The sequence below is a fragment of the Erythrolamprus reginae genome, chromosome 10 (assembly GCF_031021105.1).
Source record: "Erythrolamprus reginae isolate rEryReg1 chromosome 10, rEryReg1.hap1, whole genome shotgun sequence".
NCBI lineage: Eukaryota > Metazoa > Chordata > Lepidosauria > Squamata > Dipsadidae > Erythrolamprus > Erythrolamprus reginae.
Genome location: NC_091959.1, coordinates 48,556,593 through 48,577,227, shown reverse-complemented (window position 1 = coordinate 48,577,227; position 20,635 = coordinate 48,556,593). Strand labels below are relative to the sequence as shown.

The 20,635-nt window shown below is 42.7% G+C and overlaps 1 protein-coding gene across 1 annotated transcript; it reads left to right on the top strand.

Moving 5' to 3' along the window:
- The first annotated feature begins 826 nt into the window (after positions 1 to 826).
- Positions 827 to 20,377, top strand: VPS33A (VPS33A core subunit of CORVET and HOPS complexes). The gene is made up of 13 exons (XM_070763248.1): positions 827 to 1,113; positions 2,711 to 2,776; positions 3,584 to 3,711; positions 4,720 to 4,909; positions 5,911 to 6,027; positions 8,671 to 8,845; positions 10,609 to 10,802; positions 14,629 to 14,755; positions 15,036 to 15,103; positions 16,715 to 16,852; positions 17,739 to 17,876; positions 17,989 to 18,157; positions 19,412 to 20,377. The coding sequence occupies exons 1-13, from the start codon at positions 1,012 to 1,014 to the stop codon at positions 19,603 to 19,605; spliced, it is 1,806 nt and encodes a 601-aa protein (XP_070619349.1). The 5' UTR covers positions 827 to 1,011; the 3' UTR covers positions 19,606 to 20,377.
- Positions 20,378 to 20,635: the final 258 nt, after the last annotated feature.

Below are 20,635 nucleotides of genomic sequence, written 5' to 3'. Positions count from 1 at the left end.
GATAGGTAGGTAGGTAGGTAGAAGATGGATGAATGGGTAGATGGGTGGATGGATAGATAGATAGATAGATAGATAGATAGATAGATAGATATAGATAGATAGATAGATGGTAGATAGATAAAATAGGTAGGTAGGTAGGTAGAAGATGGATGAATGGGTAGATGGGTGGATGGATGGGTGGGTAGGTAGGTAGGTAGATAGGTAGATGTAGATATAGATAGATAGATAGATAGATAGATAGATAGATAGATAAAGATAGGTAGAAAAATAGAAGATTGATGGCAGAAAAAGACCTCATGGTCCACCTAGTCTGCCATACTATTTCCTGTATTTTATCTTAGTAGGTAGGTAGGTGGACAGACAGATAGATGGTAGATAGATAAGATAGACATGTAGGTAGAAGATAGGCAGGTGGATGGATGGATAGACAGATAGATGAAAAAATATGGACAATACAATTTACAATAAAATATTAAACTGAAAATATCCTTCTTACAGCCCCAAAGGCAATGATGGAGAGCAGCCATCCTCCTGCCTTGACCCCTCTACTAGTGCTGGTCAACCTCAGCCCCTTGGACTACCTGTGGACTTCAACTCCCAGAGTTCCTTGGCCGACTGGGGGATTCTGGGAGTTGAAGTCCACCAATCTTCAAAGTGTTGGTCCCATTCCTGCGCTCTTTAAACCCAGCTCCCTTGCAAGCCAATCAGAGCCAAGCTGACTGGGGGATTCTGGGAGTTGAAGTCCAACCCCCTCACCTCAGGTTGCAAAACTCAGGTGTGGCAATGCAGGGAAGGCCTTTCCTGGGCCTCTTGCCCAGTTTTTCCCCCACCACCCCAAAAACAAAGCCCGGGCGCCTCCCCAAAGCAGCCTCCCCCGCCCAGAGCCTCACCTGCGCGGCCAGGTGAAGGAAGAGCCAGGAGGAGCACCTTGAACCGAGGGGGCGTGGCTAGGCCCAGCCTCCGCCGCCTCACGTGACTTGGCGTGGGCGTGGCCTGGGCGGCGCAGCGGCCATGGCGGCTCACCTCAGCTCGGGCCGCGTCCCGCTGACGGCGCTGAGGGAAGCTGGGCGGCGGGAGCTGCGCGCCTTCCTCGACAAATGCGCCGGATCCAAGGTCAGCTGCGGGGCCGCCTCGCTCTCGACAGGGGAGGCCCATCCTCCACCGCCGGCCGGGGATGATGGGTCCCCGGGTCGCCCCTCCCCTCCCCGCCTTATTATTAAATTATTTTTAATTTTAACTTCCCCTTTAAAAGTGTCATTGGCCGGTGTTTCTTCTGCGTTCATATTAATTCCGCATCGGTATTTTTAAATAATGGTTGGTCGCTGATGTCGTTGTTCCGCATTGATCATCTCTTTTTATTTTAATTTTTTTATTGATAAAACACGCATAAAAAGGGACAACAACAAAAAAGAAACAATTAACAAATATGTGACGAATCTTCTAGTATATATACTTAAATACCTTAAATTATGACATCAATATTCACCTTAAAACTCTACTCATTCCCTTTTAAATATTTTTTATTATTAATGTTCCATTTTTAAAAAGAAAACTCAATAGTAAGTACAGAAGAAAATTTAAAAAAATTAAAGTGGAATTTAATTTTCCACTTTAATAGTATATACATATACAGTATTAGCATTATAGCCAATAATAGTATACAGTACTGTATACAGATATTAGCATTATGTTATCATTAAAGTCACTAGATTTATATTATATTAATTATACACTAGACTATAAATTGTCTCAAGTATATAAATTAGTACCGGTACGTGCTTTTTTTCCATTAACAAAATTATTTCATATATACTTCAATGATTTATCATTGTGGAGTCTAGATTTTATTTATTACATACTTCAAAATATTTAAGACAGTAAAAATAATAAACTAATTAACATTATTAAAACTAAACTACCTATACAGTACCTTTCTTTATCTTAACGCATATTTTATCATTGTATATATTTTCCTAAGTAATCCTTTACTCATTCTCATAACTACTCTACTCATCTCATTAAATTATTATTTTAAGTTATTTTTAAAAGTTATTTTAAGTTTTTATTTGTTATTCCTTGATTATAGTACAGTGATATTATTCTGCCATATAAATTTATTGCAAGTTGGTATTTTTAATTATCATTATTTGTGGTTCTGTCAATATTATGCACTGATGCTCTTCTCTGCTATTTATAAATATGGGTTGATATTTTCAAGTATTATTCATTGATATTCTAGATTGATACTGTGGTCTTAAAGCTGTCAAGTTTGAAGTTTGTAAAAAGTGTACATGGTTGTAAAAAGTATTCTGCTACACTGGTATTTTGTTAAATAATATATTACTACACCATTTGGTTCAGTACTTTTTCCCCTGTTTTCCTCCTCTAAAATCAGGTGCATCTTATACTCTGAAAAATATAGTATTCTATGTTACTGTCCTTGCAGAGTTGGGCAGTATATAAATCAAATTAATAAATAAAAAAAATAAAAATTAATTGTGTTTTGGTATGTTTATGCATTAATATTTTTATTAATCATCAATGGTTCAGTATTTATTATACATTGATATTCTTATTATTGATATTTTGAATGCATTGATGTTACTGGTATTTATTATACATGGATATATTTACATGTCCTTCAAAGTGTTTCTCAGCTTCTTGAAGAAATGTAACACACCTAAATCTGTTTTATTTCCCCCTTCCTTAGGCAATTGTGTGGGATGAGTATCTTACTGGGCCCTTTGGACTAATTGCACAGTATTCTCTCCTGAAGGTAAGATGCGAATAAGGGTTATAAATTCAATTCAATTCAATTTATTAGATTTGTATGCCGCCCCTCTCCAAAGACTCGGGGCGGCTCACAACAACAATAAAAACAATATTTTAGCGAAAACAAATCTAACATTAAAAAGCACATAAAAACCCTATCATATTTAAAAAGCAAACAACACATACATATCCAAACATAAATATTAAAAAAGCCTGGGGGAAAGGTGTCTCAACTCCCCCATGCCTGGCGGTATAGATGGGTCTTGAGTAATTTACGAAAGACAGGGAGGGTGGGGGCAGTTCTAATCTCCGGGGGGAGTTGATTCCAGAGGGCCGGGGCCGGCACAGAGAAGGCTCTTCCCCTTGGGCCTGCCAAACGACATTGTTTAGTCGACGGGACCCGGAGAAGGCCAACTCTGTGGGACCTTATTGGTCGCTGGGATTCGTGCGGTAGCAGGCGGTTCCGGAGGTACTCTGGTCCAATGCCATGTAGGGCTTTAAAGGTCATAACCAACACTTTGAATTGTGACCGGAAACTGATCGGCAGACAATATAAAACATATTAGAAAAGTGATAATGCATGAGATCTTTCATTGAAAAAGTATGCATGCCTTGTTCTCTCCCTGTGGATTTTTTTATTTAAAAAAATACCACATTTAGCACATTTAAAACAATACAGAGGACAGCTATCCTTTATTTCAAAAAAGACTTGCTATTAACCTCTAACAGCAAGCTGAGCCCCAATCCCCCATTCTCAAATATTCAGACCAAATTGAATGTTTTCATAGTTGTTTTGTTGGTTCCCTTCCAGGAACATGAGGTGGAAAAAATGTTCACCCTCAAACCAGGTCACCTTCCCCCAGCTGATGTCAAGAACATCATTTTCTTTGTCAGGCCCAGATTAGAGCTCATGGACATCATTGCAGACAATGTGCTCAGGTAAGGCCACCTGGGGGTTTTGAAGGCCAGGTTGGGCTTTTTTACCAGGACAAACTACTGTTTCATATTGGCGGAGGGAGATTAGAATAAATGTTTGTTCCCCAGTTTTGCTTATTCTTTTTTTTTAGGTCTTGTATCTGTTTTGGGTCTGTACACTGTCCAGAGTTAGTTTCAAATTAATCTAAATTAGATTAATAAATTTCCTTATTAATTTAAATCAGGGATATCCAATCTTAGCAACTTTAGGATTTGTGGACTTCAATCTCCAAGAATTCCCCAACCAGCCAGGACTCATAAATTCTGGGAATTGGTGTCCACAAGTCTTAAAGTTGCCAAGATTAGACACCCTTGATCTAAATCATCCTTGATCTAAACAAAGAATAGGGAGCTGAACTATTCTCCAAAGCACCTGAGGGTAGAACAAGAAGCAATGGGTGGAAACTAAACAAGGAGTGAAGTAACTTAGAACTTAGGAGAGTGATTGATCAGTGGAACTGCCTGCCTCCAGAAGTTGTGAATGCCCCAACACAGAAGATGTTGGATGACCATTTGTCTCAAGTAGTGTAGGGTTTCCTGCCTAAGCAGGGGGTTGGACTAGAAGACCTCCAAGGTCTCTCCCAACTCTGTTGTTATTATTATTGTTGTTATTATTAAATAGTGATAACTTCATATTTAATAGGTTAATGGAGTGCTCTCTCTCTATATTGAATGAATGAACAAATGATTGAATTGATTTGATTTGATTTGATTTATTAGATTTGTATGCCGCCCCTCTCCGCAGACTCGGGGCGGCTCACAGCAGTGATAAAACAATATACAAGTAACAAATCTAATATTAAAAGTCTAAAATAAGAAACCTAATATTAAAAGTCTAAAAGCCCCATTATTTAAAAAGCATACACACAAACATACCAGAAACTAATGTTCATTTGAACTGGTCCGTAGACTATTAAAATTGATCTGGGAAAAGCTTGATCGGATAAAAAGGTTCCTTCTTTTTTTTCCCAGCGAAGATAAAATCCGTTGTCCGCAGCGGGATTTCCACATCTTGTTTGTGCCGCGTCGCAGTTTGTTGTGTGAGCAGCGCCTCAAAGAACTAGGGGTGCTGCACTGTTTCGTTCACCGAGAGGAATACAGCCTCGACCTCATCCCCTTTGACGGAGACCTCTTGTCCATGGAGTCAGAAAACGCCTTTAAGGTCAGAGCTAAAGGAGGCCGTTCCCAAGACCCCTGGGGCACTCCAGGCCTCCTTTCTGATTATTATTATTATTATTATTATTATTATTATTATTATTATTATTTATTGGATTTGTATGCCGCCCCTCTCCATAGACTCGGGGCGGCTAACAACAGTAATAAAAAACATCATGTAAATCCAATACTAAAAACAACTAAAAAACCATTATTATAAAACTAAACATCCCTACAAACAAACATAGCATGCATAAATTGTAGAAGCCTAGGGGGGAAAGATTATCTTAATTCCCCCATGCCTGATGGCAGAGGTGGGTTTTGAGGAGCTTACGAAAGGCAAGGAGGGTAGGGGCTATTCTAATCTCTGGGGGGAGCTGGTTCCAGAGGGTCGGGGCCACCACAGAGAAGGCTCTTCTGGGTCCCGCCAAACGACATTGTTTAGTCGACGGGACCTGGAGAAGGACAACTCTGTGGGACCTAATCGGTCGCTGGGATTCATGCGGCAGAAGGCGGTCCCGGAGATATTCTGGTCCGATGCCATGTAGGGCTTTATAGGTCATAACCAACACTTTGAATTGTGACCGGAAACTGATCGGCAACCAATGCAGACTGGGGAGTGTTGGTGTAACATGGGCATATCTTGGAAAGCCTATGACTCCTCTCGCAGCTGCATTCTGCACGATCTGGAGTTTCCGAACACTCTTCAAAGGTCGCCCCATGTAGAGAGCGTTACAGTAGTCAAGCCTCGAGGTGATGAGGGCATGAACGGCTGTGAGCAATGACTCCCTGTCCAAATAGGGCCGCAACTGGTGCACCAGGCGAACCTGGGCAAACGCCCCCCTCGCCACAGCTGAAAGATGTTTCTCTAATGTGAGCTGTGGATCGAGGAGGACGCCCAAGTTGCGGACCCTCTCTGAGGGGGTCAATAACTCCCCCCCCCCAGGGTAATGGATGGACAGATGCTGGCTTCCTGGAAAACTGAGAGTGACTTTTCTTTTTCCCTAGGAGTGTTACCTAGAAAATGACCAGACCAGCCTCTACCACGCTGCAAAAGGGCTCATGACGCTTCAGGCCCTCTATGGAACCATCCCACTCATCTTTGGAAAAGGAGAATGTGCGCGGGTAAAAATAAGCTGGAAAAACTGTCCTTATTTATAGCTCAGTTTAGCCTCTTTTCCAATGAGGGGCCTCTTTGTCCTGATCATTCAAACCAGCAGCGTCCAACCATGGCAACTTTTAAAACCTGTGGACTTGGACTCCCAGAACTCCTTTGCCAGCTGGAGAATTCTGGGAGTTTATTTATTTATTTATTTATTCATTCATTCATTCATTCATTCATTCATTCATTCATTCATTCGATTTTTACGCCGCCCTTCTCCTTAGACTCAGGGCGGCTTACAACAGGTTAGCAATAGCACTTTTTAACAGAGCTAGGCTATTGCCCCCACAATCCGGGTCCTCGAGTTGAAGTCCACAAGCCTTAAAAGTTGAGAGTTGGAAGTCCACACGTCTTAAAAGTTGCCAAGTTGGACAGCCCCGATTTAGACACAAAATTGAGATCCACAGGACATTTGTCGCTGATAAAACAGCAGCTTAGCACAAGGTCCTAACCCAGGGTGTCCAGCAAACCTGGAAATCAGGGAATTATCAGGGAAATCGGCAGTTCGGGAAATATCAGGGAATTATTAGGCAATTCATGAAAAAAACGGAATAAATCGGGGGGGGGGAACCAAACTGTATTAAAATGTTTAAAATCCTGTTTAAAATGTTTAAAATGGATAGCGCTGCCTGGCAGAGACAAGCAAAAATGAGCATAACTGTGGCCACAACTTGCTTCCTCAGCTACCGATATTTCTCCACGGCTTAGCCGTTTGGTATTATTTTTATTTATTATTTATTATTATTTATTTATTATTTATTTTGTCCAATACACAATGAGAGTTTTAGTGGGCATATATATATTTGTTTTCGTAGATTTTCACGGGTATATGTATGTAGATTGTTCTGAGTTCGGGTTTTGTCCCGTGTAATATTTTGAGTGTCTATGCGACGTTTCGGTGAAATCACATTCACCATCATCAGGCTGAAGTTATAAGCTTCGTGCTGCTGTAAATATAGAATTTATATTAATATTATATTATATTAATCTATATTTACAGCAGCACGAAGCTTATAACTTCAGCCTGACCGAAACGTCGCATAGACACTCAAAATATTACACGGGGCAAAACCCGAACTCAGAACAATCTACATACATATACCCGTGAAAATCTACGAAAACAAATATACACACACACACACACACACACACACAGTAAAATACATGATGAAGGTTATAGAGGAGATACTCATAGTAAAATATATCTAAGAAATAATAGAAAATAAGATATACCGGTAGTAATAGAACATATCAGTGAAAGAATAGAAGAAGAGAGATAGGAATAGAAGAAAGGTATAGGAGATATAGGAGAGCAATAGGACAGGGGACGGAAGGCACTCTAGTGCACTTGTACTCGCCCCTTACTGACCTCTTAGGAATCTGGAGAGGTCAACCGAGGATAATCTAAGGGTAAAGTGTTGGGGGTTTGGGGATGACACTATGGAGTCCGGTAATGAGTTCCACGCTTCGACAACTCGGTTATTGAAGTCATATTTTTTACAGTCAAGTTTGGAGCGGTTAATATTAAGCTAAGATGCTGTCATACTTAATATTAAGGTTAATATTAAGTATGACGTCATCTACGACCGTGCCTTAACTAGATCGCAAGTTACAGGGAAATGTCGGCGAAATGTCATGGAATTTCAAAATGATTTCCCCCTGGACACCCTGTAACCCCAGAAAATCAAACCACAGGAACCATACCTGCCACCTAATTTGTGCATAGAACAAAAGTAATTTCTGAAATAGACCGAAGTGGTGGAAACCAGGGTGGGTTGGGAGGGGCTTCTGCTCGGCTGGGACGTCTAGGAATTGAGAGTTGAATCAGCAGAGCTAGGCGTGAGAAATATAGCTTTATTTATTTATTTATTTATTATTATTATTATTATTATTATTATTATTATTATTATTTATTGGATTTGTATGCCGCCCCTCTCCGCAGACTCAGGGCGGCTAACAACAGCAGTAAAACAGTACAACAAAATCCAATACTAAAAAACAGTTAAAAACCCATTATATAAAAATACCATGCATAAAATTGTAAAGGCCTAGGGGGAAAGTGTATCTCAGTTCCCCCATGCCTGACGGCAGAGGTGGGTTTTAAGCAGCTTACGAAAGGCAAGGAGGGTGGGGGCAATCCTAATCTCTGGGGGGAGTTGGTTCCAGAGGGCCGGGGCCGCCATAGAGAAGGCTCTTCCCCTGGGCCCTGCCAAGCGACATTGTTTAGTCGACGGGACCCGGAGAAGGCCCACTCTGTGGGACCTGACTGGTCACTGGGAGTCGTGCGGCAGAAGGCGGTCCCGGAGATATTCTGGCCCGGTGCCATGAAGGGCTTTATAGGTCACAACCAACACTTTGAATTGTGACCGGAAACTGATCGGCAACCAATGCAGACTGCGGAGTGTTGGTGTGACATGGGCATATTTGGGGAAACCCATGACTGCTCTCGCAGCTGCATTCTGCACGATCTGAAGTTTCCGAACACTTTTCAAAGGTCGCCCCATCTAGAGAGCGTTACAGTAGTCGAGCTTTAAAGGTGCCTGGTCTTTGGGATGGTTAATCTCTGCGGCCTGGTCCCTAAATCTCCCGGGTTCTCTGCATTGCAGCATGTGGCAAACATGATGATCCGCATGAAGAGGGAGTTTTCGGGGATCCAGAACCCCATTCTGCCTGTCTTCGATAACCTTCTGCTGCTGGATCGCAACGTGGATTTGATCTCTCCACTGGCCACCCAGCTGACCTACGAGGGCCTGATCGATGAAATATATGGAATTCAGAACAGTAAGTGAGGCTGCGACCGAGAAGGTAGAAACGTGGTCAAGTCCTCTCCGCCCGGCCTGCCTCGCAGGGTTGTTAGGAGGAAAATTGACGGAAGCGGGTGCCGTAGGCCGCTCTGAAGCTCTTGAAATCAAGCCATGCACAGGGAGCCTTCGACTTACAACAGTTCATTTAGTGACTGTTTGTTGTAATCATAGGTTCTTAGGCACTGAACTTTGGGATAGAATATTGCTGAAGGGTGATGTTTTAGCCTAATGGGTGCTGTATAAACCTTATTCAAAGTTTATTTATTTATTTATTATTTATTTATTAATCAGATTTGTATGCCGCCCCTCTCCGCAGACTCGGGGCGGCTCACAGCAACAATAATACAATGTAAACAAATCTAATATTTAAGTTAATTTTTTAAAAACCCAGTTTAGAAACCAATCATACATACTAGCATACCATGCATAAATTTTATAAGCCTAGGGGGAGGGAAAATGTCAATTCCCCCATGCCTGATGACAGAGGTGGGTTTTAAGGAGCTTACGAAAGGCTAGGAGGGTGGGGGCAACTCTGATATCTGGGGGGAGTTGGTTCCAAGGGATTGGGGCCGCCACAGAGAAGGCTCTTCCCCTGGGTCCCGCCAAACAACGTTGTTTAGTTGACGGGACCCGGAGAAGGCCAACTCTGTGGGACCTAACTGGTCACTGGGATTTGTGCAGCAGAAGGGGGTCCCGGAGATATTCTGGTCCGGTGCCATGAAGGGCTTTATAGGTCATAACCAACACTTTGAATTGTGACCGGAAACTGATCGGCAACCAATGCAGACTGCGGAGTGTTGGTGTAACATGGGCATATTTGGGGAAGCCCATGACAGCTCTCGCAGCTGCATTCTCCACCATCTGAAGTTTCCGAACACTTTTCAAAGGTAGCCCCATGTAGAGAGCATTACAGTAGTCGAATCTCGAGGTGATGAGGGCATGAGTGACTGTGAGCAATGAGTCCCGGTCCAGATAGGGCCGCAACTGGTGCACCAGGCGAACCTGGGCAAACGCCCCCCTCGCCACAGCTGAAAGATGGTTCTCTAATGTGAGCTGTGGATCGAGGAGGACGCCCAAGTTGCGGACCCTCTCTGAGGGGGTCAATGATTCCCCCCCCCAGGGTGATGGACGGACAGATGGAATTGTCCTTGGGAGGCAAGACCCACAGCCACTCCGTCTTATCAGGGTTGAGCTTGAGTCTGTTGACACCCATCTAGGCCCCAACAGCCTCCAGGCACCGGCACATCACTTCCACTGCTTCGCTGACTGGACAAGGGGTGGAGATGTAAAGCTGGGTATCATCTGCATATTGATGATACCTCACCCCATGCCCCTGGATGATCTCACCCAGTTAACAATGCCCCTGAAAAAAGAGGCTTACAACTTTTCCAACCTCCCAATGGTCACGTGATCAAAATTTTGGGCAACTGGCTTGTACTTATGACTGTTGCTGTCATGTGGTCAAGGTCACGTGATTCCCCCTTTTGCAACCTTCTGAAAGGGAAAGCAGATTTGCTTAACCAGGTGACTGATTTAGCAACTGCAGTGATTTTGGCTTAACTGTGGATGCAGGAAAGATTATTAAAATGGGGGGGGGGGACTCACTCAACAAACGTCCCACTTAACAAGAGAAATGTTGGGTTTAATAATGGCCATAAGTCGAGGACTAGCTGTAGATCTTCAGTTTGTCTCTCCGGGGGCTTTTTGTTCCAACATTTCTTTTTCCACGATGTTTGGCAGCCTACGTGAAACTTCCCCCTGAGAAATTTGCCCCCAAGAAGCAGGGGCAGGCCGCGAAGGAGCTCCCCACTGAGGCCAAGAAGCTGCAGCTGAACTCTGCCGAGGAGCTGTACGCGGAGATCCGCGACAAGAACTTCAACGCCGTGGGCAGCGTCTTGAGCAAGAAGGCCAAAATCATCTCGGCTGCTTTTGAGGTAAGGAAGTCCCAGAACCCCCCCAGCCTGCCACATAGAAACATATAAGTCTGACGGCAGAAAAGGACCTCCTGGTCCATCTAGTCTGCCCTGATACTATCTCCTGTGTTTTATCTTAGGGTGGATCTTTGTTTATCCCAGGCATGTTTCAATTCAGTGACTGTGGATTCTTCCTTCCTTCCTTCCTTCCTTCCTTCCTTCCTTCCTTCCTTCCTTCCTTCCTTCCTTCTTTCTCTTACTTCTTTCTTTCCTTCCTTCCTCCCTCCCTCATTCATAGAGACATAGAAGATTGACAGCAGAAAAAGACCTCCTGGTCCATCTAGTCTGCCCTTATACTATTTCCTGTATTTTATCTTAGGATGGATCTATGTTTATCCCAGGCATGTTTAAATTCAGTCCCTGTGGATTTATCTACCACGTCTGCTGGAAGTTTGTTCCAAGGATCTACTACTCTTTCAGTAAAATAATATTTTCTCATGTTGCTTTTGATCTTTCCCCCAACTAACTTCAGATTGTGTCCCCTTGTTCTTGTGTTCACTTTCCTATTAAAAACACTTCCCTCCTGGACCTTATTTAACCCTTTAACATATTTAAATGTTTCGATCATGTCCCCCTTTCCCTTCTGTCCTCCAGACTAGACAGATGGAGTCCATGAAGTCTTTCCTGATAAGTTTTATGCTTAAGACCTTCCACCGTTCTTGTAGCCCGTCTTTGGACCCGTTCAGTTTTGTCAATATCTTTTTGTAGGTGAGGTCTCCTTTCTTTCTTTCTCCTTCCTTCCTTCCTTCCATCTGTGTGTCTCCTCTGCTGTGCTCAGGAAGGACCAAAAAAGAACCCCCTGTCATCTTAGAATCCAGCTAGGGTGTGACCAATAGTCCTTACAACAATTCATTTAGGGATCGTTTGAAGGAGTCTAAATCTTTCCATTCCCCACTGTTCTGCCAGAGTTGAAGAAGCTTTCTCCAAAAGGAAGCGAAATGTCTTCAAAAGAAAACAAAAAACACACAAGAAAGTCCAGTTGCCTCCTGAAAAAACACCTCTGGCAAGCAAAGTTGTAAAATGAGACAAAACCCATCTAGAATAGAATAGAATTCTTTATTGGCCAAGTGTGATTGGACACCCAAGGAATTTGTCTTTGGTGCAGATGCTCTCAGTGTACGTAAAAGAAAAGAGACATTTGTCAAGAATCATGAGGTGCAACATGATTGTCATAGGGGGCAAATAAGCAATCAAGAAACTATTAATATAAAGCCTAAGGTTACAGGGAAGGGAAGGAAGGAAGGAGACAGAGGCAGAAGGAAGGGAAGAAGGGAAGGGAAGGAAGGAAGGAGACAGGCAGAAGTAAAGGGAAGGAAGGAAGGAGAGGCAGAAGGAAGAGAAGAAGGAAAGGGAGGGAGGGAGGAAGGACGGATGGAGAGGCGGATAGAAGGGAAGTGAAAAAGGAAAGGAAAAGAAGGGAGAGAGGAAGGAAGGAAAAGAAAAAAGAAGGAAGGAAAGAAAGAAAGAAAGAAAAAGAGAGAATAGAATAGAATTCTTTATTGTCCAAGTGTGATTGGACACATAAAGAATTTGTCTTTGGTGCAGATGCCCTCAGTGAACATAAAAGAAAAGAGACATTTGTTAAGAATCATGTGGTGCAACACTTAATGATTGTCATAGGGGTCAAATAAGCAATGAAGAAACAATATTAATACAAACCTTAAGGATTCAAAGCAAAGGAACTTTTGGGCTCCGCTGTGGCCCTAAGTTGAGGACTTCCCATGCATAATTTTTGTTCAGCTTGCAGTGAAAAAGTCTCTCTCTGGAGCCAGGAGTATCTGAGTTCCGTAATGGACCCAACAGGGATATTCGTACGTTTACACCGGAAGGAAGGAAAAGGACGATCCGTCACATCGTCAGATCTAATAGGTGATAATGAAACAGCAGCTTACAAGGAGCGGAGAAGCCCGTTAATGGCCAGCGTTCATTATGGCCTCCCTGCCTGGGCTTGTAACATTGTCACTTCCCTCTGTTTTTACACTTGTCAGTAAGCATGTGGGATTTGCACACTTCTCTCTCTCTCTCTCTCTCTCTCAATCTCCCCTGAAAAAGCTGGATATAGATTACGAACTTTGGTAGGTTCATTAATAGAGCATTACTCTTTGCGGTTATCTGGTCCTTAAGAGTTATATACGCTCTGGTTTTCATTGCTATGGAGTTAATTCCACTCATCCTGCTTCGGAAAAACCACCTGAGATTTTCCAGATTATCATTTCCCAGATGGTGAGAGAGGGGAAGCTGCACTTCGTTTGATTTTGTTTCCCAGTCCAAAAATACAAGATTTTTAAGGAAAGAAAAAGGCGTGGTAAAAATACAAAACTTAAGAAAAACCTGAACAAATGATCATTAAAACGAGTAAATGTTAGACATCAAATCAGAGTATGTTCCCGAAGTCCATTTTTTCTGCTGGCAAGAGTTTTGAGCTTTGCCTTTTAGAAAGTATGAGCTGGTTAACACTTTAAAGGGTCCCAGTGTGGTGTTTTAATGATAAGAACTGTAATCTTAACGCAAGAATCCCAAGGATTCTTGTTTCTATTCAGCTACAGAAAAATACAAGCATGTTTATGTTCCTCCTGGAACAGGAATAAAACTGGACCTGTACAATGAAGTGAAGTCACTGTAATTTGGACATTTGGACATTCTCTGGCAATTGGACAACTGGGGAAAAAGTTGACCCCGGAAAAGACTTTGTTGATCTTCATTTATTTATTTATTCATTTGTCCAATACACAAATACATGGGAAGAAAATAGACATGTGATAATATATATAAGGGTGAAAGTGAACTTAGAGGAGAGGATATATGAAAGGAAGAGAATATATATGATAGGTGAAAGAAAGGAAAGACAATTGGACAGGGGACGAAAGGCACACCAGTGCACTTATGTACGCCCCTTACTGGCCTCTTAGGAACCTGGAGAGGTCAATCGTGGAGCGTCTAAGGGAGAAATGATGTGTGGCTCAAATAAGAATAATAGGGCTGTGAAGGGGGAGGAATGGGAGCCAGTTTAGTCTAGAGCTTAAGGCATGAAGCTAGAAAGGGGGAGACAGTCCCCCTTTTTAATTCTAGTCCCATCTTAGACTTGGAAAACAGCTGGGCAACTTTGGGCCAATCCCCAGGAGACGGTGAGTTCCAGTCCTGCCCTAGGCATTGCAACCAGGCAGTCCCTCTCTCTCACCCAACCCACCTCACAGGGTAGTTGTTACAGGGAAAATAGGAGGAGGAAGGTGTGTTGGATACGTTCGCAGCCTTCAGTTATTTGTAAAAACGGTAAAGGCGTGGTGCATAGTTCCCTCTAAGCTGAGCAGTGAGCAATCACTCACTTCAAAATCATCATCAACTCAGAGTTTTCCAAACCTGCCCAGAAGCCGAGAGGGAAAGAGTGAGAAGGAAGGAGAAAGAGAGGAAGAGAGAGAAACAGATAGAAAAAAGAGAGGAAGGAAAAGAGAAAGAAAAAGAGTGGGAGTAAGGGAGTTTGAAACTAGCTCAACTATTTAAGGGGCATTTTGATATTGATAGAGTTGCCCTATGATGAGCTCACTGTTATAGACACACAGTACAGTATTTTATTTTGAAATTCTCTGAGGCAAAACAGGGTGGGTTTTTTGTTTGTTTGTTTGTTTGTTTGTTTGTTTGTTTATTTATTATTTCTGTGCCGCCCAGTCCCGAAGGGACTGCCGCTCAGACACTATACTTTTCCGCCCCCCCCCCCCCAAAAAATTAGAGGGAACACTGGCTTGGGGTAAATAAAGCGAATGGCTCTGAACTTTCTGGTTTATGTTCTTAGGAAAGGCACCATGCTAAAACCGTGGGGGAGATCAAGCAGTTCGTCTCGCAGCTTCCCCATATGCAGGCTGCCAGGAGCTCCTTGGCAAACCACACCTCCATTGCGGAGCTCGTGAAAGACATCACCAGTAAGTAACTTGAGAGTATCTTTTTCGGGGGGGAGGGAGGGTGGGTTTCCCCCTCTTGAGTGAGGATCGGACCAAACCAATTTTAATTTCTTCCCTCGTTATTGGCCAGATTTCAGTGGTATTTCTGCTGTTAAAATATCTCTTTTTTTAAAAAAAAAAACACACTATATTATAAAATTTTAAATTATATTATATTATAAAAATATTTTTTTAAAAAAGCTGTTAAAATATCTCAGGATCCTGTTTATGTCACTTCTTGTTTCGTTTTTCTATTTGTAAGCCTCTGAAGACTTCTTTGATAATTTAACAGTGGAACAAGAATTTATGTCCGGCATAGATACTGATAAGGTAGGCTGATGGGGTTTTTTGTTTTGTTTTTTAATTTTATTTTATTTTTTATTATTATTATTATTATTATTATTATTATTATTATTATTATTATTATTTATTAGACTTGTATGCCGCCCCTCTCTGAGGACACGGAGCGGCTCAAAACAGCTGATGTGTTTTGCGTAAACTAATTTCCTGTGGAATTGAGGTCCAGGGCCATTCGCCCAAGAAACTGGCCTCCATAATTTGGGCTTTAAGCATCTTTGAAAGCAAGATTGCTGTGGGCCAAATTAGTCCCTTCGCCAGTCTTTCTCTCGGCTACTTCTAAGATGGGTGGACTTCAACTCCCAGAATTCTCCAGCTAGCATGGGTGAACGAAAACCGCAGGTGAATGTTCTGTTGGGCTCTCTGGTAGACTCCTCCCAAAAATTCACAGGTACAAATTTCAGACACACACACGTTTGAAAATTCAAAACAATGTTCTTTATAATGAAAATTCACTTAAACCAAGCCCTCTTTTGGGATAGCAAAGAGCCCTCGTCTCCAAACAAACTGGTAATTGGTACAAGTCCCTTATCAGTTCTGTGATACTTAGCTTGCAGCTGTGAGGCAATTCACAGTCCTTCTTCTTTCACAAAGTGTGAAACACACTTTGCTCTGGTTTAGTTTCCAAGCGGGGAAAAATCAGCACACAAAAGGTCAAAGTCAGCAAAGCAGTCACGAAACACAACGATCAGATAATCCTCCACAATGGCCAAACCCACAGGCTGCTCTTTATAGCAGCCTCACTAATGACCACAGCCCCACCCAACCACAGGTGGCCTCATTTTCTTTGATGATAATCTCTCAGTTGTTGCTGCCTATGCATCGCTCTCCGCATGCGTGGCTGTATCATTCACCCTTGTTCTGAATCCAAGGAGGAGCTAGATAATTGATCTCCTTCTGAGCTGTCTGCCACACTCTCCTCCTCCCTGTCACTCATGTCTTCTTGGTCAGAGGAGCCTTCATCAGCAGATACCACCGGGGGGGGGGGGGCAAAACAGGCCTGCAGCATGTGGATGTCTCCCCCACATCCACAGTCCTTGGGGCAGGAGCTGGGCCAGAGCTAACCACAACAGTGAAAAGGTAGCCTTGTGCATGATTCATCAGATTGGTGCAAAAGATGATCAGCATGGAACCTCTTCCATATTTTCTTAGAAACATAGACATAGAAGATTGACGGCAGAAAAAGACCTCATGGTCCATCTAGTCTGCCCTTGTACTATTGCCTGTATTTCATCTTACAATGGATCTATGTTTATCCCAGGCATGTTTAAATTCAGTTACTGTGGATTTATCTACCACATCTGCTGGACGTTTGTTCCAAGCATCTACAACTCTTTCCTTCAAATAATATTTTCTCACGTTGCTTTTGATCTTTCCCCCAACTAACTTCAGACTGTGTCCCCTTGTTCTTGTCGTCACTTTCCTATTAAAAACACTTCCCTCCTGGACCTTATTTAACCCTTTGACATATTTAAATGTCTTGATCATGTCCCCCCTTTCCCTTCTGTCCTCTTCAGCACAGAGTCAATTCTGCTGGTGATTTTTGCTGAATATTTAACTGGATTTTTTTTTCTCCCTCTGCAGGTCAACAGCTACGTAGAAGATTGCATTGCTCGCAAGTACCCTTTGATGAAGATACTGAGGCTCATCTGCCTGCAGTCGGTGTGCAACAGCGGCTTAAAGCAGAAGGTGCTGGATCATTACAAGAGAGAAATTCTCCAGGTTAGACTTTCGCAAAGGCAAATATCGACACAGCTTGGGCAAGACGTTAAAACAGTTATGGAGCGTTTCGTAGAGTTGAAAGCAGTCACAGATAAGGAAAGGGGGGAAAAAATCAACAGAAATATCAAGATGTTTTATCCTGGCGTACGATTTATTTGATTTCCTTGAACATGCAGTAGTCAATGAAGCTGGCATTTTTCTTCTTTGAATGGTTGTTAGAATTCAGAAAATAGTTTGCATGCTAAAAGTCCAGACTAGAAACGGCGAGAGGTTGCAAATCGTTTTTAATGGCGTAACTGCTCTTTCCAATCCTTGAAAGGAAAGCGGAAATGAATTCATAGTTTTGAAAATCCTGGGGAGGGGTTTTTCTCCCCTTCCCTTTCAACCGGGCAGCTAGACAGCTTCTATGGCCTCAGAGGATAAACTCACCATTTAATAAATAATGTGCATGAAATGAATACAGTCTTCCCTCGATTTTCGCGGGTTCGAACTTCGCAAAAAGTCTATACCACGGTTTTTCAAAAATATTAATTAAAAAATACTTCATGGTTTCCCCCCCTATACCACGGTTTTTCCTGCCCGATGACGTCGTATGTCATCACCAAACTTTCGTCCACCTTTAATAAATATTTTTAATAAACTTTAATAAATAAACATGGTGAGTAATGATCTAAATGGTTGCTAAGGGAATGGGAAATTGCAGTTTAGGGGTTTAAAGTGTTAAGGGAAGGCTTGGGATACTGTCCATAGCCAAAAATAGTGTATTTACTTCCGCATCTCTACTTCGTGGAAATTCGACTTTCGCAGGCGGTCTCGGAACGCATCCCCCACGAAAATCGAGGGAACACTGTATTACGATCCTAAAGGGCCATTGTGCTTTTTACAGACTTACGGCTACGAACACATCCTGACCTTGAATAACCTAGAAAAGGCTGGACTTTTGAAGCCTCAACTGGGCAGCCGAAACAACTACCCAACCATCCGGAAAACGTTGCGTTTGTGGATGGATGACGTCAATGAACAGGCAAGCTCACCTCGGCCTCTCGCGGCCTTTGAAAGATGATTTTTCAAAGTGGTCCCAAGTTATCCTGCCGTTACTCTACAATTCCACCCCTTCTGTGCTCTTTTTTTTGCAGAACCCAAATGATATCTCTTACGTCTACAGCGGTTACGCGCCTCTAAGCGTTCGCCTGGCCCAGTTGCTGGCCCGGCCAGGCTGGCGAAGCATTGAAGAAGTTCTAAAAATACTTCCCGGTCCACATTTTGAAGAGAGGCAACACCTGCCCACTGGACTTCAGAAGAAGCGTAAGTTTCTTGGACACCTGGTTGAATTGGAGAATGTTTTTTAAGTGCTCCGGGATTGTGGACAAGGGCCTCCACAATCTGATTGCCTCTTGTAGACTTAGGGGTTCCAGATGCCACATAAATGGGGTGATTGGTCACTGTGGAAAGTGTTTCCAAAATATACTGCTCAGAAAAATAAAGGGAACATTACAATGTATTACAATAACCCAAAGAACCTTGAATTAATATGTTTGTGAGTGACATAGGGGAAGGTTTGGTAGGGAAGGTTTGCCTATTTGCCGATGACTCTAAAGTGTGCAATAGGGTTGATATTCCTGGAGGCGTCTGTAATATGGTAAATGATTTAGCTTTATTAGATAAATGGTCAAAGCAATGGAAACTGCAGTTTAATGTTTCCAAATGTAAAATAATGCACTTGGGGAAAAGGAATCCTCAATCTGAGTATTGCATTGGCAGTTCTGTGTTAGCAAATACTTCAAAAGAAAAGGATTTAGGGGTAGTGATTTCTGACAGTCTCAAAATGGGTGAGCAGTAGGAAAAGCAAGTAGGATGCTTGGCTGCATAGCTAGAGGTATAACAAGCAGGAAGAGGGAGATTGTGATCCCCTTATATAGAGTGCTAGTGAGACCACATTTGGAATACTGTGTTCAGTTCTGGAGATCGCACCTACAAAAAGATATTGACAAAATTGAACGGGTCCAAAGATGGGCTTCAAGAATGGTGGAAGGTCTTAAGCATAAAACGTATCAGGAAAGACTTCATGAACTCCATCTGTCTAGTCTGGAGGACAGAAGGAAAAGGGGGGACAAGATTGAAACATTTAAATATGTTAAAGGGTTAAATAAGGTTCAGGAGGGAAGTGTTTTTAATAGGAAAGTGAACACAAGAACAAGGAGACACAATCTGAAGTCAGTTGGGGGAAAGATCAAAGGCAATATGAGAAAATATTATTTTACTGAAAGAGTAGTAGATGCTTGGAACAAACGTCCAGCAGACGTGGTAGATAAATCCACAGTCACTGAATTGAAACATGCCTGGGATAAACATAGATCCATTGTAAGATAAAATACAGGAAATAGTATAAGGGCAGACTAGATGGACCAGGAGGTCTTTTTCTGCCGTCAGACTTCTATGTTTCTATGTTTCTATGAATACATTCTATCACATTTAAATTCTGGGGTTTAAGTGTTCTGGAATTTTGAAGGCAGTTTTCAATTTTTCCTCCCTCCAACCCCCTTCCCACAATCATTCCAGGCCAGCACGGAGAAAACCGCGTCACCCTCGTCTTCTTCCTGGGAGGCGTGACGTACGCCGAAATCGCAGCCCTCCGCTTCCTCTCTCAGATGGAGGACGGGGGCACCGAGTACGTCATCGCCACCACCAAGCTGATCAATGGGACGAGCTGGATCAAGTCTATGATGGAGAAGCTGGAGCCCCCGCCTTTTTAGGGGAAGCGGACCACAGAACCCAGCGGGAACTCGATCGAGGCGGGATGGCAAACTCGCGAGAGAAACGGATGCCTCCGGAAGAGAGAAAGGGGACGGTGGACTTGCAAATGGAAAAGCTGATTTCTAAAGAAATGATCCCGATCCAGAAGGAAAGCTCAGCCTGGCCATCTGCATTTTGGTTTTCTCCCGTGCATCATTCACAAGTGTCATTCCCAGACTTTTTCTTAGTGTATATTCCACAATCTTTCAGGGCGTTTTTCCTAATATTTCCTCCTCCTTCCCGTTCTGTAGTTAGCTTGATTTTTCTTCTTCTTTTAATTCAGTCCATTGATATTCTTCATTTTTCTCCCCAGGCAGTTAATCATGTTGGTAGATTGCAATCGAGCCATTTTCCCTCTCAAGCTGCCATTCTAAAGCTTGAAAGTTTATAAATCTGTAACAGACCTGCCCCTTAATACACCTCTACCCCAATCCTCCTATTTTCACAGAATTCACTTCCTCGATTTGTTTCTCGCCATCCCTGAAATACTGTTTTGCTGGCAATTATGGAAAAACCCTACTCTCTTCTCATTCATACCTCCTGAAATGCTTGCAAGCTCTCAGTGTTGAACAAGCTCATTTGCACTGGACATTATTGGGAATAGTGGGAGGAAAGAGGCTACTGTTTAATCCAACCTCATTCGGTTGTGAAGAAACAAGAATGTTTAAAAAGTGCTGGAATATTACATTTGAAATCCGATAAATATTATAAACACGGGCATTTTCCAGCCTGTATGTGTGTGCAACTGCTTTTTTTGGATGTATGTTAATAGTGCCATCAGACTCTCTGTCTCGTGAAAACAACACAATTCTCTTCTCGTGAAACGTCATTATTGCGATAGCTGTGCTACTCCACGTTCTGCAGAATGCCACAGCCCCATAATGCAAAACCTTAGAATCAGGGAACTAAGCTGGTTTCTGGATAGTGTTGACCGAGTCTCAAGGGAGATCATTATATCCTAATGGCTTCCTGGGTAGTTTGATTTTGGTC